At 42.8% G+C, this 17,197-nt stretch overlaps 1 protein-coding gene across 1 annotated transcript in view; it reads right to left on the bottom strand.

Annotated features, from left to right (window-relative positions):
* The window catches only part of LOC124780155 (Down syndrome cell adhesion molecule-like protein Dscam2), a 436,971-nt gene that overhangs the window by 372,482 nt on the left and 47,292 nt on the right, over positions 1-17,197 (bottom strand). The window contains exon 3 of the mRNA XM_047253760.1: positions 10,921-11,070. Within this exon, the coding sequence (XP_047109716.1) occupies positions 10,921-11,070 (150 nt within the window). The remainder of the gene's footprint in view (positions 1-10,920; positions 11,071-17,197) is intronic.

The following is a 17,197-nucleotide window of genomic DNA, read 5'->3' on the forward strand; positions in this document are numbered from 1 at the left end:
CCAGGTGAAACGTTGTTGTAATGCATCGTGTAAGAAGGAGAAATGCGTATCATCAGGTTTCCGCAATTGATAAAGGTCGGATTGTAGCCTATAGCGATTGCCGTTTATCGTACCGCGACATTGCTGCTCGCGTTGGTCGAGATCCAATGACTGTTTCAGAATATAGAATCGGTGGGCTCAGGAGGGTAATACGGAACGCCGTGCTAGATCCCAACAGCCTCGTATCACTAGCAGTCTAGATGACAGGCATCTTATTCGCATGGCTGTAACGGATCGTGCAGCCACGTCTCGGTCCCTGAGTCAACAGATGGGGACGTTTGCAAGACAACAACCATCTGCACGAACAATTTGACGACGTTTGCAGCAGCATGGACTATCAGCTAGGACACCATGGCTGCGGTTACCCTTGATGCTGCATCACAGACAGGAGCGCCTGCGATGGTGTACTCAACGACGAACCTGGGTGTACGAATGGCAATACGTCATTTTTTCGGACGAGTCCAGGTTCTGTTTACAGCATCATGATGGTCGCATCCGTGTTTGGCGACATCGCGGTGGACGCACATTGGAAGCGTGCATTCGTCATCACCGTACTGGCGTATCACCCGGCGTGATGGTATGGGGTGCCACTGGTTACACGTCTCCGTCACCTCTTGTTCGCATTGGCGGCACTTTGAACAGTGGATGTTACATTTCAGATGTGTTACGACCCGTGGCTCTAACCTTCATTCGATCCCTTCGAAACCGTCCATTTCAGCAGGATAATGCACGACCGCATATTGCAGGACCTGTACGGGCCTTTCTGGATACAGAATATGTTCGACTGCTGCCCTGGCCAGCACATTCTCCACATCCCTCACCAATTGAAAACGTCTGGTCAATGGTGGCCGAGCAACTGGCTCGTCACAATACGCCACTCACTACTCTTGATGAACTGTGGTATCGTGTTGAAGCTGTAAGGGCAGCTGTACCTGTACACGCCATCCAAGCTCTGTTTGACTCAATGCCCAGGCGTATCAAGGCCGTTATTACGGCCAGAGGTGGTTGTTCTGGGTACTGATTTCTCAGGATCTATGCACCAAAATTGCGTGAAAATGTAATCACATGTCAGTTTTGGTATAATATATTTGTCCAATGAAAACCCGTTTACTATCTGCATTTCTTCTTGGTGTAGCAGTTTTAATGGCCAGTAGTGTAGCAATGTAATCAGCAAATGTTATCGTTGATATCCTTTCATCCTGACTTCCAATCCCACTTCTCAGCCTTTGTTTCAAATCATTCATTGCTTCTTCGATTTGCAGATTATACAGTAAGGGAGAAAGGCTGCAGACCTGCTTACAACCCAGTTAATCCAAGCAAATCTGTCTTGGTCTTGGAGATAGAAGCTCTCTGCTCTTTAGGACCTCACCACCAAATTCCATGGTCGATAGGTGTTGCATGAGTTGAACCAATTAGCGAGACATACACCCTGGTACACAGCACACCAGTCTCGTTGTTGTTTGTTATTGTGCTTCTTAGCTTTTGTTCTGACTTATCAGTTTTCGTTGAAGCTCTGTATGCAGCACGGATTAAGAATTGTTTTAGTTCATTGACACGAAGTACGTTATGTTGGGGCGAATGAACTGAAGGAGAAATATTATTTAACGTCCTGCTATTAGGGAGTAGCATACGTTCAGATACGGAACTTACAGCTCGTGTTTCTTGAAAAGTTACCGTTCCATCACTTACGTTAAGCGATTTAGGGAAACCACAAAAACCTAAGGCTATCTTAGGTCACAGACCACCGCGTGCTGCTGATGCACTTAAATGAAGAGTTGATGCTTGTGAACTTTCGAGATCAGATATCTTATAAACGTATTCCGGAGGAATCTTGTTCTCGGTGTTCCTGAAATTTATATAACATATAAATCAGAGGCTTCCTTTACCAGGATACAGGTTGGCTGGCAGCGTTTCTAGGAGCGCTTTACGGTGTGGGGGAGTAGCCATGTATGTGAAAAATGGTATCCCATGTGAGTCAATTGATGTTTCAAAGTACTGCACTGAAAAGGTGTTTGAATGTTGTGCAGGTGTGGTTAAATTTAGTGGAGCTAAACGTCTTACTGTTGTTATTTATAGATCCCCAGACTCCGATTTCACAACATTTTTGCTAAAGCTAGAGGAGGTTCTTGGTTCACTTTATAGGAAATACAAAAAGTTAGTTATATGTGGTGACTTCAATATTAATTGTATAAGTGATTGTGCAAGGAAAAGGATGCTGGTAGACCTCCTTAATTCATATAATCTTATGCAAACCGTATTATTTCCAACGAGAGTGCAAGAGAACAGTAGAACAACCATAGACAATATTTTTGTTCATTCCTCATTACTAGAAGGGAATTCTGTGAGCAAAAAGGTGAATGGCCTTTCAGATCATGATGCACAAATGTTAAGTCTAAAAGATTTTTGTGCTACAACACATGTTAAATATAGTTACCAACTTTTTAGGAAAGCTGATACAGTGGCTGTAGAGACTTTTGTAAACCTTATCAAGGAACAAAGGTAGCAAGATGTTTATAGTGCTGATACAGTAGACGATAAATATAATGCTTTCCTCAAGACTTTTCTCGTGCTCTTTGAAAGTTGCTTTCCGTTAGAACGTTCAAAACAGGGTACTAGCACAAACAGGCAGCCTGGGTGGCTGACTAAAGGGATAAGAATATCTTGTAGAACAAAGTGGCAATTATATCAAAACGTTAGAAACAGTCACAATCTAAATGCAGCAGCCCATTACAAACAGTATTGTAAGGTGCACCCGGGCAGCCTGGGTGGCTGACTAAAGGGATAAGAATATCTTGTAGAACAAAGTGGCAATTATATCAAAACGTTAGAAACAGTCACAATCTAAATGCAGCAGCCCATTACAAACAGTATTGTAAGGTGCTTAAAAAAGTTATTAGGAAGGCAAAAAGTATGTGGTATGCAGATAGAGTAGCTAAGTCTCAGGATAAAATTAAAACCATATGGACAGTCGTAAAGGAAGTGGCTGGTCTGCAGAGACAGGTCGAGGATATAGAATCAGTGCGTAGTGGGAATGTCCGTATTACTGATAAGTCGCATATATGTACAGTATTTAATAACCACTTTCTGAATATAGCAGGTGAACTAAATAGAAACCTGGTCCCAACAGGGAATCATAAAGCGCTCGTAGAAAAAAGTGTTCCGAGACTGTTACCTGAAATGCTCCTCCATGATACTGACAAGAGGGAGATTGAGTTAATAATTAAATCACTAAAGACCAAGAACTCTCATGGATATGACGGGGTATCTAGCAGAATACTGAAGTATTGCTCCATGTATGTTAGCCCAGTACTTAGCCATATCTGTAACTTTTCCTCTAGGAGTAGTCGGTTTCCTGACCGATTAAAGTACTTGGTAGTGAAGCCACTTTATAAAAAGGGAGACAGGGATAATGTTGACAATTATAGACCTATTTCTATACCATCGGTGTTTGCCAAAGTTATCGAGAAGGTTGTATATACAAGGTTACTGGAGCATTTAAATTCACATAATTTGCTGTCAAATGTACAGTTTGGTTTTAGAAATGGTTTAACAACTGAAAATGCTATAGTCTCTTTTCTCTGTGAGATTTTGGACGGATTAAATAAAAGGCTGCGAACGTTAGGTGTTTTCTTTGATTTAACGAAGGCTTTTGACTGTGTTGATCACAAAATATTACTGCAGAAGTTGGACCATTATGAAGTAAGGGGAGTAGCTTACAATTGGTTCACCTCTTACTTTCAGAACAGAAAGCAGAAGGTAATTCTCCGCAATATTGAGAGTGGTAGTGATGTTCAGTCCCAATGGGGCACTGTTAAATGGGGCGTTCCCCAAGGGTCGGTGCTGGGGCCACTGCTGTTTCTTATTTATATAAATGATATGCCTTCTAGTATTACAGGTGATTCAAAAATGTTTCTGTTTGCTGATGACACCAGCTTGGTAGTGAAGGATCTTGTGTGTAATATTGAAACATTATCAAATAATGTAGTTCATGAAATAAGTTCGTGGCTTTTGGAAAACAATTTGGTGCTAAATCACAGTAAGACTCAGTTTTTACAGTTTCTAACTCACAGTTCAACATGAACTGATATTTTGATCAGACAGAATGGGCATATTATAAGCGAGGATCTTGTTCAGAAACTAAATGCCGCTTTATTTACCATCAGAACAGTATCTGAAATAAGTGACATTTCAACACGAAAAGTAGTCTATTTCGCTTATTTTCATACGCTTATGTCATATGGTACTACTTTTTGGGGTAATTCTTCTGATTCAAAAAGGGTATTTTTGGCTCAAAAACGGACTGTTCGAGCTATGTGTGGTGTAAGTTCGAAAACCTCTTGTCGACCCCTATTCAATAGCCTGGGAATTTTGACATTGCCCTCACAGTATATATTTTCTTTAATGTCGTTTGTTGTTAGCAATACTAGCTTATTCCCAAGAGTTAGCAGCTTTCACTCAGTTAATACTAGACAGAAATCAAATCTGCATGTGGAATGCACTTCCTTGACTCTTGTGCAGAAAGGAGTGCAGTATTCTGCTGCATCCATTTTCAATAAGCTACCACAACAACTCAAAAATCTTAGCAGTAGCCCAAACACTTTTAAGTCTAAACTGAAGAGTTTCCTCATGGCTCACTCCTTCTATTCTGTTGAGGAGCTCCTGGAAGAGCTAAAAAAATTAAGCAAATTCCAGTGTTACATTGTTGATTTTCTTTATTTAAACTTATGACTTGTCGCCTGAATATGTTTCTTATATTTCATTTTATCTGTTTCTACACTCTACAACTGAATATGTTTCTTATATTTCATTTTATGTGTTTCTACAATCGTGTTATAATTTCATGTATTGACTCGTTCCATGACCATGGAGACTTCTCCTCAATGTGGTCCCACGGAACAATAAATAAATAAATAAATAAATCAATGTGGTAGTAGCTACATGGATCAGACTGTGTGAATAATTTCAGAATGAACCACAGAGTACCAACGCCATATTAAATATCGCTATTTGAACAAATCTGTTCTTGCTGAACACAGCCTCTTGAATAAACATACGTTTATACTTGATAAAACGATAATATTATCCCACGTATCTACCTGCTGGGTTTCTGTCATCAGAGAAGCCGTTGACATCAAGATGTGTAATAACAAAATTTTAAGCGGGATAGTGACTACATCCTTAGTGGTGCATGGAAACGGGCGCCTGATGCTGAAGAGTAACAGAGGAATCAATTAAATCTTTCACCATCTAATGCAGTCAGCATCGCTTCCAATGTTTTTCAGTCACAGACATCAACAAACGGCCTACTGGAGTCTAATCTGACGATGACCGTGGAAGAAGTCGCAGGAAGCTCGAGAATGACAAATGTGACGCGGCAAGAGCTCCTTGAAACATTTATTCACCACCAGGAACTGTAAAAATATATGACATATAGTATGCAGAATTAAATTGCTAAGAAATGGGTGATCACTGTGGGAGAGTGGATAGTATGGAATATGAGTGTTATCAGTGCAACGCCGTAAGAGGCTTTACAGTTCTTAGAGGAGTGTATTGGGCATGTAGTGTTGAGGTTGGCACACGTTTCACTACAAATGTTGACAGTCAACGCTCACAAGTGTTGTTTAATTGCTAAACTGGTCTCTACCCTTATGTCTCTGTCAACAGCTCATATTACTTGTTAGCCTTTATGAGCTATTGCAAATGACGAGTGTGAAACTGGTTTAGCCAATAGACAATAGTCAAATTTCGTGCGCTCTCTGATGCTCTATGCCAGCAACGGAGAAAATATGAACAAATTGGTGCATATTTGGCGCCAATCACAGCATTTCTTTGCCTTTAGCAAGTTTTACGACGGGTCTCTGTATTTGGCGGTGGTGTGCGAGTTTGTCTTTTGCGGAAAGGAGCGGTATGACCAATGGGATTGACAGCGAAGGAGTACAGTTCGTGAAGAGAGTGTGGGGCGATGAGGATGAGTTTGTTTGGGATGTGGGCGAAAGTGACAACAAAAAAAAAAGTCTCTGAGCACTATGGGACTTAACACTTGAGGTCATCAGACCCCTAGAACTTAGAACTACTTAAACCTAACTAACCTAAGGACACCACACACATCCATACCCGAGGCAGGATTCGAACCTGCGACCGTAGCGGTCGTACAGCTCAAGACTGTAGCGCCTAGAACCGCTCGGTCACTCTGGCCGGCCGAAAGTGACATCTGGCAAGGTCTGTTGCGTGGAAGAAGAAGCATGAGGGATGCTATCAGGTTTCCAAAGGTTAAGGGGTGGCTTACTATTTGGGTATGTACACCTTCACGGTTAACTGGTGTAGGTGTGTATTTTTGGTCTTGGATTAGTTTCGGATTGGTGTTTGGGTGGTGGGGGGGGGGGGTTCCCGTTGGCTGTAGGGGATAGTGAATAGTGTGGGTAAGTAATTACTTCCAATAGTATACAGAGAACGGACAGTTATGCGCTCAAGGAGGTTAGCAGATTTTAAGAAAATGTCGGTGGTGGAGTTACTCTCAAGATGGGTATTCTTTGGACAATTACAGCTTCAGCTTGGAGATCATCAGTAAACTGACGCCACCGCGAGAAGTACGCACAGGATTGAATATGGATATTTCTGTCAGCAGAAATAGTCAGGAATGTTTTGTACGAGAGTGTATGATGAAGTCACATGTATATAGCGGCACAGGTAATGGTTAAGCTTAGGAAGAATTAGGTGAAGATGAAGTGCTTCGTAGGAGAATTGTACGGATGCAGCGACCGTACAGGGATATTCTTTTCGCAGCCAGTAGAAAAGCGGGAAAGAAGAGAATCGAAGCACTTGAGATGTGATGCTACAGAAGGATGCTAAATTCAGTGGGCTGATAAGAAATGACGTCGTTCTCGGCAGAATCGGCAAGAAGACAAAGTGATAGGACGTGCGTTAAGCCGTCAGAAAGTAACTTCCATGGTGCTAGAGGGAGCTGTGGAGGATAAAAACTGTAGAGGAAAGCCGAGGCTGGAATGTGTCCAATGTATGATTGAAGACGGAGGGTGCAAGCGATACACTGAGATGAAGACGTTGGGACAGGAGACTTGGGGGGTCGTATCAAACCTGTGAAAGAAACAAAAATTCTGTGCGCGTTATGTAAAACGTCGGTATAAAATCATAGCAAGTCTTAATAGGTAATTTGTCAATCTCTTTAATGCAATGGTTGCACATGGTAGTATAATGGTTACAGAATAGATAAACTATAAGTCTAGGTCCTCGCTGGCCGCTGTATGGCCATTGTGCTAGATACGTAATTGCTTTGCATCGTTTTTTCGTTTCTTTTTCGACCTCACCAAAGTTCTCGCATTCATTCGGCTCTGGGCTTTTCAGGTTTTCAGAATTCCTCTCGTCGCTACCCTTCCTGTGAGTTCACTCTGAATTTTGATCTCACTTCTGATCCTTTTTTTTATTTCCTTCACTGCTTTTCGATGTATAGATTGTACAGTAGGGGAGAAAAGCTTCTTACATACTATTTAAGCAACGCACATCTCTCGTGGTCTTGTAATTACAAACTGACTGCTCTCTTAGGACGTAGCCGGAAAATTTCAGGGACGATACGTCAACTGTCGAGTATGAATTGCCGGCCGGTGTGGCCGAGCGGTTCTAGGCGCTTCCGTCCGGAACCACCCGACCGCTACGGTCGCAGGTTCGAATGCTGCCTCGGGCATGGATGTGTGTGATGTCCTTAGGTTAGTTAGGTTTAAGTAGTTCTAAGTTCTAGGGGACTGATGACCTCAGATGTTAAGTCCCATAGTGCTCAGAGCCGTTTGAACCATTCTGAGTATGAATTGTAGCAATTTGGGAGGTATACACCGTAATTCCCAGCATACGTAAGAGTCACATGAAACGATATCTTTCATTATTTATTAGCTTTTAATTCTTTTTCGCATTCGCATTCGCTTGTCACTGGAAGTTTTAGGCTCTTTGGATTTCATTCGACTCGAGTTTTCGTGTGATTTTCGTTTTCTTTAATTGGGGGCACATTTACGAGTCGTGTAAGAGAACAGCTTTTATTATTTTGTAAGTTTAATTTAATGTCGATTTTCACTTGTTTTCCAGCGACTATGTGTATCATCTCACTTTGCGTCGTAGCATTGCCCCCTAAGTTCTTCACAATGACACACGATTGAATGCCTCGGCTAAACACTTTTGCGCGCTACACCACTCTATAACTTTACACAAAGCTAATTGGTAACAGACACTCACGTGGGGCTTTGAAGTCACAAGTAAAACAAATACTGCGTGACAAACACGTACAGAAATGATCGGTCTGTTGTGGGTCCAACCATTGTTTACCCATTATTAGTCTCGCAGTTATTAGCGATTCATATCTGGTGGTATTTTATCACACGAGAAAGTTCGATCGGAGAGCGAATAGACTTTTCCAGGCAAAAAGAGGGGTGAGAGAATCTCCGCCACTCGCCAAGAAAAATGCGTGATTCTGTGATAGGGTTAGAAGGAAGTTTCGTTGCGGATGAAAACATGAACTTGATATTACGAGAGTTTTGCAGAAATAAAGAGTTGTTTACTGGATATCAAGTTCGCACGTCATGCTAGCAGCTAGTTTGTATATAAACGCCAACATGTTTCAGCACATATGTGCAATCGTCAGTGGGTACTCTTTATTCTCTTCTGACTGGAAACAGAATCTTAAGAAGTGAATGAAGAGTACGCAGTGGCAATTACACAAAGATGCTGAAACGCATTTGAATCTATGTAAACGGGGTTTTTCATAACAGACAGGCCTGAAATCCAATAATTTTGTCTGCATACAGGGCTGTTGCTTGACCTTCGCAACCAAGTGATGAATGAAGATATTTTTGTTCATAGGGAGCGGACATTGTAGAAAATATTGTAATACTGCTGTTATGCCATGGTATAATTTGCAGTGGGTGGTGTGAAGAACGGAATGTAAACTTAAGCGTCGAGGTGGTTCGAAACGGAACGAACTTTGATGAGCGAGTAGATTGCCTTGGTACTGAGATGAAATTCGGAATGGATAACAAGCACTATTTATTTCAGTTTGTATGAAAAAATGTGGCAGTAGGTTTAATGTGAACTGCGAGTTCCGGCTTGGTTGTTGGGGCCTTAGGGTCATATTAGGAAGTGTCACATGTTGTAGCGGATATGAGGTTTTGAACGGCTTTGGAGTCATTTAATGTTATCTCGAGGCTTCGATAGCTGACTGTACAGTATCTACTTCACAAGGCAGGAAAACAGTTAGTTGGTGACATGCATAATTTGCGGCTAGCATACACTACTGGGCATTAAAATTGCTACACCACGAAGATGACGTGCTACAGACGCAAAATGTAACCGACAGGAAGAAGATGTTGTGATATGCAAATGATGAGCTGTTCAGAGCATTCACACAAGGTTGGCGCCGGTGGCGACACCTACAACGTGCTGACATGAGGAAAGTTTCCACCCGATTTCTTACACACAAATAGCAGCTGACCGGCGTTGCCCAGTGAAACGTTGTTGTGATGCCTCGTGTAAGGAGGAGAAATGTGTACCATCACGTTTCCGACTTTGATAAAGGTCGGATTGTAGCCTATAGCGATTGCGGTTATCGTATCGCGACATTGCTGCTCGCGTTGGTCCAGATCCAATGACTGTTAGCAGGATATGGAATCGGTGGGTTCAGGAGGGTAATACGGAACGCCGTGCTGGATCCCAACGGCCTCGTATCACTAGCAGTCGAGATGACAGGCATCTTATCCGCAGCCACGTCTCGATCCCTGAGTCAACAGATGGGGACATTTGCAAGACAACAACCATCTGCACAAACAGTTCGACGACGTTTGCAGCAGCATGGACTATCAGCTCGGAGACTATGGCTGCGGTTACCCTTGACGCTGCTTCACAGACAGGAGCGCCTGCGATGGTGTACTCAACGACGAACTTGGGTGCACGAATGGCAAAACGTCATTTTTTCGGATGAAACTAAGTTCTGTTTACAGCATCATGATGGTCGGATCCGTGCTTGGCGACATCGCAGTGAACGCACATTGGAAGCGTGCATTCGCCATCGCCGTACTGGCGTATCACCCGGCGTGATGGTTTGGGGTGCATTGGTTACACGTCTCAGTCACCTCTTGTTCGCATTGACGGCACTTTGAACAGTCGACGTTACATTTCAGATGTATTACGACCTTCATTCGATCTCTGTGAAACCCTGCATTTCAGCAGGATAATGCACGACCGCATGTTGCAGGTCCTGTACGGGCCTTTCTGGATACAGAATATGTTCGACTGCTGCCCTGGCCAGCACCTCGTCCAGATCTTTCACCAATTGAAAGCGTGTGGTCAATGATGGCCGGGCAATTGGCTCGTCACAATACGCCAGTCACTACTCTTGATGAACTGTGGTATCGTGTTGAAGTTGCATGGGCAGCTGTACCTCTACACGCCATCCAAGTTCTGTTTGAGTCAATGCCCAGGCGTATCAAGGCCATTGTTACGGCCAGAGGTGGTTGCTCTGGATACTGATTTCTCAGGATCTATGCACCCAAACATGTCAGTACTAGTATAATATATTTGTCCAATGAATACCCGCTTATCATGTGCATTTCTTCTTGGTGTAGCAATTTTAATGGCCCGTAATGTATTCCAATAGTCCTGAAGAAATGAAGCTTCGATAGCGGGGAAAGAAAGGTTTGTGACGTGCTGCCACCTGTTGAGTGGCAGCAGTATCTGTTTCGTACCGCTATCGGTGCCTGTGGCCTATTTTGCAACCGCTAGACTCTTACTACAGGATTTGGTACAGGGCTCGGTATTTGGTGCAGGGCATTTGTAACGAGTCTTTCAAGCCTTTCCGACTAGAAGGTTCTGCGGCTGTGGCTGCCCTACCTGTGACGGTGAGCAGCTGGGCCGGGGTGCTCCTGCGGCGCTCCCCGGTGAGTGCGTGCAGCGTGAGGCAGCTGTAGCGGGAGGAGGCGTCCGCCGCCGTGGCCCGCCTCACCAGCAGGTCCCCGGTGCTCGTCACCACGAAGCGGCCGCCTCCTGTCAACATTGTGCAGGTGTCTCATTGCGGTACCAGATACGCGTACAACATTTTGTACGCAGTTTTTGTCATGATACCTTTTATTGCATTAATGCACTCGTTGAGTACGGTTCCAATGAGAGATTAAAGTTTTATGGACTCATGTTATGGAGATGCCCTCCCCCACCCCCAAATTCTATAAGTCCCTCCAGATCCTTGAGCGTCATGCCTTCCGCCTCGCTTTCCGTATACACCTCCCGTCCCACACACGGATACTCTATGACTTCATTCCTTTCCCCCATCTGCTCCTATTCCTCGAACATATCCACATACTCTACACCTCCCGCCACCTTGATCCCCCTCACCCCCTGGTTGCTCCTCTCATCTCCCATCAGAGCCCCCTGCCACGTCTTCACTGTTTTGTCCCCCCCAACCCTCCCATCGATACACCCTTCATCTCCTTTCCCAAGGTGGCTTCCATCAACTCCCCCTCCCGGATGATGCCTTCTGTCCCTCCACTTATCCCTCCTATCAACTCTGATCCTCACCCCCCCTCCTTTCCTCCATCCTTTTCTTGGGCTCCCTCTCCCTCCCCTTCCATCCTCTTTTTTCCCCACCTACCCTCACTCTGCCCCCTTCTCTCCCCTGAGTCCTTTTGCATTCCCCCCTCTGCCATTTCCCATTGCCTCTCGCGTCTGCCCTGCCCCCCCCCCTTATGAGTCCTCTCCCTCCTTTGGTTCCCTCCCCCCTTTCGTTTTTCCTCTCCTCCCTCCATGTTTTCCCCCTCATCTGTCCACGTCCACCCCCCCCCCCCATCTGCCCTAGGCTATGGTGTGTCCTCTTTGTGCCGACATTTTAGTGCAGTGTTTACAGTGAGTGTTCAGTGTTGTGTCTTTTCCGAAGTGTTGCGAACGGCCATCATACTGTCGCTGGGTGTGATTTTGTATGTCATGCGAACAGAAACCAGACTGTCGCCATGTTTTTTAATTGTCTGTCTACAATGTTACCTGTCTGCATCCTGTGTATTTTATTCGCTTTGCCAACCCTTTGCTTTATAACTTTCCCCCATTTTCCGCCGTTTTACAGTTTAAGTCCCCGTTTTATCGCCTGCTTCTATTGTTTCTTAATTTCTCCTTACGTTTTAAAAAAAAGTCTGTAGGCTGCAGAGCAGCGTAATAAGCTGCTGCTAGCCCGCCCCCTTCGGGGGGAATTGAAATACAATAAAGGAAAAAAAAGTTGTGAAGATCTGAATTCCAATCAAGAACAACTGCAAAGATGAGAAACATAGAAATAGATATATTCGGTGTACTCCTTCACCAAAGAAGACGAAGTAAATATTCCTGAATTCCTGTATCAAAGCAGCTTAAATCACTTAATAAAGGCAAGGCCTCAGGTCCAGATTGTATACCAGTCAGGTTCCTCTCAGAGTTTGCTCATAAAATAGCTTCACATTTAGCAATTATATACAACCACTCGCTCACAGAAAGATCCGTACCAAAACACTGGAAAATTGCTCAAATCACACTATTACCCAAAAAGGGAAGTCGGAGTAATCCGCTGAATTACAGGCCTATATCACTTACGTCGATTTGTAGTAGGGTTTTAGAACATGTACTGTATTCGAACATTATGAAGTACCTCGAAGAAAACGATTTATTGACACATTCTCAGCACGGATTCAGAATATATCGTTCTTGTGAAACACAATTAGCTCTTTATACTCATGAAATAATATGTGCTATTGACAGGGGATGTCAAACTGATTCCATATTTTTAGATTTCCAGAAGGCTTTCCACACCGTTCCTCACGAGCGTGTTCTAACCAAACTGCGTGCCTACGGAGTATCGCCTCAGTTGTGCGACCGGATTCTCGATTTCCTGTCACAAACTCGTAGCAATAGACGAAAGTCATCGAGTAAAACAGTAGTAACATCCGGCGTTCCCCAAGGAAGCGTTATAGGCCCTCTATTGTTCCTGATCTATATTAACGACATAGGAGACAATCTGAGTTGCCGTCTTAGATTGTTTGCAGATGATGCTGTCATTTACCGTCTTGTAAAGTAATCAGATGATCAAAACGACTTGCAAAATAATTTAGGTACGATATCTGTACCATGCGATAAGTGGCAGTTGAACCTGGATAAAGAAAAGTGCGAAGTTATTCACATGAATACTAAAAGAAATCAGCTAAATTTCGATTACCCGATAAGTCAGACAAATCTGAGGGCTGTAAATTCAACTAAATACTTAGGGATTACAATTACAGATAACCTAAATTGGAACGATCACATAGATAATATTGTGGGTAGCGCAAACCAAAGACTGCGATTCATTGGCAGAACACTTAGAAGGTGCAACTGGTCTACTAAAGAGACTGCTTACACCACGCTTGTCCGCCCTATTCTGGAGTATTGCTGTGCGGTGTGGGATCCGCATCAGGTGGGACTGACGGATGACATCCAAAAAGTACAAACAAGGGCAGCTCGTTTAGTATTATCGCGAAATAGGGGATATAGTGTCACAGACACGATACGTGAATTGGAGTGGCAATCATTAAAACGAAGGCGGTTTTCGTTGCGACGGGATCTTCTCATGAAATTTCAATCATCAGTTTTCTCCTCAGAGTGCGAAAACATTCTGTTGGCACCCACCTACATAGGGAGAAATGATCATCATGATAAAATAAGAAAAATCAGGGCTCGCACGGCAAAATTTAATCGCTCGTTTTTCTCACGTGCCGGTAGAGAGACAGCCTGAAGGTGGTTCATTGAACCCTCTGCTAGGCACTTTATTGTGAATAGCGGAGTAATCAAATAGCTGTAGGTGTAGATGTAGATCTTATATCCTCCTGTCTTGGTTGCTATAGATTTTGATAGTTATTATTTATCTGTTGTCTGATTTATTTACTCATCTGGCTAAATATCGCCATCGATTTCTGAACTTTCGATAGTTCCTCGAAGGAGCAGCTGATCATTGGAAGAACAATCATTACAAGTCTTTGCTCGCAGACAATGGGTAGTGGAATCTGTGGATAAAAAATCCTATATCAAGAACTCTAAAACTCCTCTATTCCTTACTAGTTTCAGCTGACTGACAAGACATCTTCAGATCGATAAAAAGTATTACTCAAGGCCAGGTTCTCACTCAAAATGATCGAAAATTCAATTTTTATTACATTTTTTGAAAGGTATTGGTGTCTGAAATGTTGTGATGAAAAGGATTTTTAGTCCGTGCGTTTCAAAAGTTTCTACAGTCCATTGTTCGAAGCAGTGTCAAGGCCACCGTGGGGCGTTCTGAGCCGGAGATGAGCGGCTGAGGTAGAAAACCTGTCGTGCCGGGAACAACGTTCAAAAATGATTTATTATGCAGTATGTATGCATACATATTCTCTGAAAAAGCTGACGAACAACATGTGCAGGCTGCCGATCGGAGGACATTCATCTCAGCCAGATCAGCTTTTCTCGCCAAGAAGAGCGAGGGAATTGCCCTCCAGGAACAGTTCGAGGTAGAGGAAGGGTTGAGTAACGATCCTGGTATTCCAGACCAAATGTAAGCAACGAAACACTTTTTTTGTCAAATTTGCGTCAAAACTGGCCAAAAAAACTTTATTGCATTACCCATTTTGAAAATCTAACTTCAGATTGGTTGTCAGCGACATCAAAAACATATAACAACATGTAGTTTTTATTCAAAACGAGCTAATAGTACATATAAAAGTTTTCCCTAAACTTCAAAAAGGTTCTTCTCGAGAAACGATTTGTGAAAGCTGCATGCAAAATATAATAAAAACGGTTCAATCTATGAACTTCTACCTTTGACCGCCGAAAAGTAAATACTTTTCTTGGGAGTTCGTGTCTACAAAATGTGAAAATTGATAATATTAACAATTTCTGTAAAGCCATAGAAAGTGAGCAAATCCTCCAAAAATCGAACTTCAAGTTAATAAATTTAAGGTTACTTCATTGTGGTTAGGTATAAACTCCCATAAATTCAATGTTGTATCGACTGATGTTATCCATTTTTTGTTTCAGATAACTCCCAAGAGGCTACAATGCACGCAGTCTGCGCACTTCCAACTCGCAGTCCCTTGAACAAACTATAATTATTGGCACCATTTTGTTTTTTAGTATTTAAAATCTAAAATAAAGTTCGTCAAGTTCAAAGTATGATCAATCGTAATCCCCAAACAGATGCTTTGAATGTATTTTCACCGTCCCCCCTCCCCTCCCCCCAAATAAAATCCAAACTTTGCCTATTTTCTTCTCATTTCAATGAGAACCTAGCCTTAATTCATTGCGTATCAGCAGCCAGGTCTTAGACATCGTCATAATCGGTTGAAGTCAAAAATAATGACGATGTTTAATGCCTGGTGGCTGACACACACTGAATTAAGTAATAATTTTCATTGACCTGAAGATGGCTCGTCAATGAACACAAACTAGTAATCAATAAAGGAGTTTTAGCTATCTTGACATAGGATTTTTGATTCACATATTTTAACATAACATGTCACCTGTCTTCCGATTTGATAATGTCCGAAAACAATGCGTAGTGGGTTGGCAGTGTTGAGTGCTGCCCACATTATAGTTGTTTGTTATAGTCATTCGTTACAACTGATGGGGAGTTATTGATGAGCACAGTCGTGCCTGGATCCTGCGTAAATTTTGAGCTTACTATGATTTAATATTTGCTTTAATTCTGTCTACCTCTGTACGTGAGTGGTCATCATATTTGTCTGTCTTTCGGAGGGTCCTGGTCCTGATCTTATTGCTGCCAGAGAACTTTCTTTGATGAAAGGACTGGGACATGTCGCACTCAGACACATGAGACCAACTGAGGACCTATTTTAATTAGAAGATAAAAAGTAGCTTTTCCAAGATTCGGAAAGCTGACAGTCACCAGGAGAGCGGTATGCTGATGGCGTGCCACCCTGTACTGTATCCAAATGACGCCATATGGGCGGTCGTTATCACGTGATCTTTTGGGCCTGATTCCGGAGATATGTTTCTTTTACTTCATGACTAAATCTGTTGCTGGATTACATAGAACCCTGAAGTTTACGTGTTGACTGATCTCCATTCAGTATAGTGCCGGAAATTATTGTTATTTGCAGTTAATGAGAAATCTTAGATAAATGATTGCTGTTCAATGAACTCGACAGTGACAATAGAAGTTGTTCCCTTACTCTATGTCTTTTAATGTTTGACCATCATTGACCACCTTTTTCCGTTGCATGCAGCTGGACTGACCAACTGAATAAAGTCAAGGATGTCATTGTTGGTAAAGTTTGACGGGAGTAATTTAGCTTTTATCGGGTGTGTTGTAAGAGATTCTGATAACCACAAAGTCTTATAATGTACATACGTTAAGGGAGCTTCACGGATTAAGAAAAATTACGATATGACAACAGACAAACATCTGGCGCACATGGCAATAGAGTGAGAGCCCGCCTAATGCACCTCGTAGGTTTGAGTGGCTAAGTGTTTTCGGTACAGTGCACATTGTCTGTGTTTAACACAGGGATAATTAGAGTGACACAGAGAGCACATGTGGATGACATTGTGAGTGATAGCATTATTGATAGACGACATGTTGGGTGGGAGACGCTTGTCACCTCTAGCGTTATTCCACTGCTATCGGGAAGAATCACGGAGTAGGACACATGCAAATGCAATACCGACCAATTCAAATACGTGGTACAACCCAGCGATAAGATAATTTTCAAACCCTTTAGTGATCAGAGGGAACTATAGTTCCCACTTATTTGTTTTCACTGTAAGTTCAGTGGTAACGCGTGGTCCCACTTCTAACTTGTGCTGTCAGCTCTGTTAGAGTATGCTAACTACATGTAAATTGTCAACGGGTGTGCGAAAGCGGTTGTATTTCTACCTTGTTAGTCAATCAATGCAGAAGCGCAGTTTCCGCGTGAAAACGAGCCACTGTTTCGACCGCCACAGCGTTTTTTGTACAGTGTGCTTTCCTTTTGCGTGTGAAGTGACTTGTGTCGCATTTATCTACTTTTACGTATGTGAGGGAGATAGTATTCGTGTATATTTGCTGGATTTGACTGAAAATTACATAAATATTACAAGGCAAGTTAGTGGGAATTATTTTTCCCACTGAACTTGGGTGAAGTGCAATGCA

The sequence above is a fragment of the Schistocerca piceifrons genome, chromosome 1, assembly GCF_021461385.2.
Source record: "Schistocerca piceifrons isolate TAMUIC-IGC-003096 chromosome 1, iqSchPice1.1, whole genome shotgun sequence".
NCBI lineage: Eukaryota > Metazoa > Arthropoda > Insecta > Orthoptera > Acrididae > Schistocerca > Schistocerca piceifrons.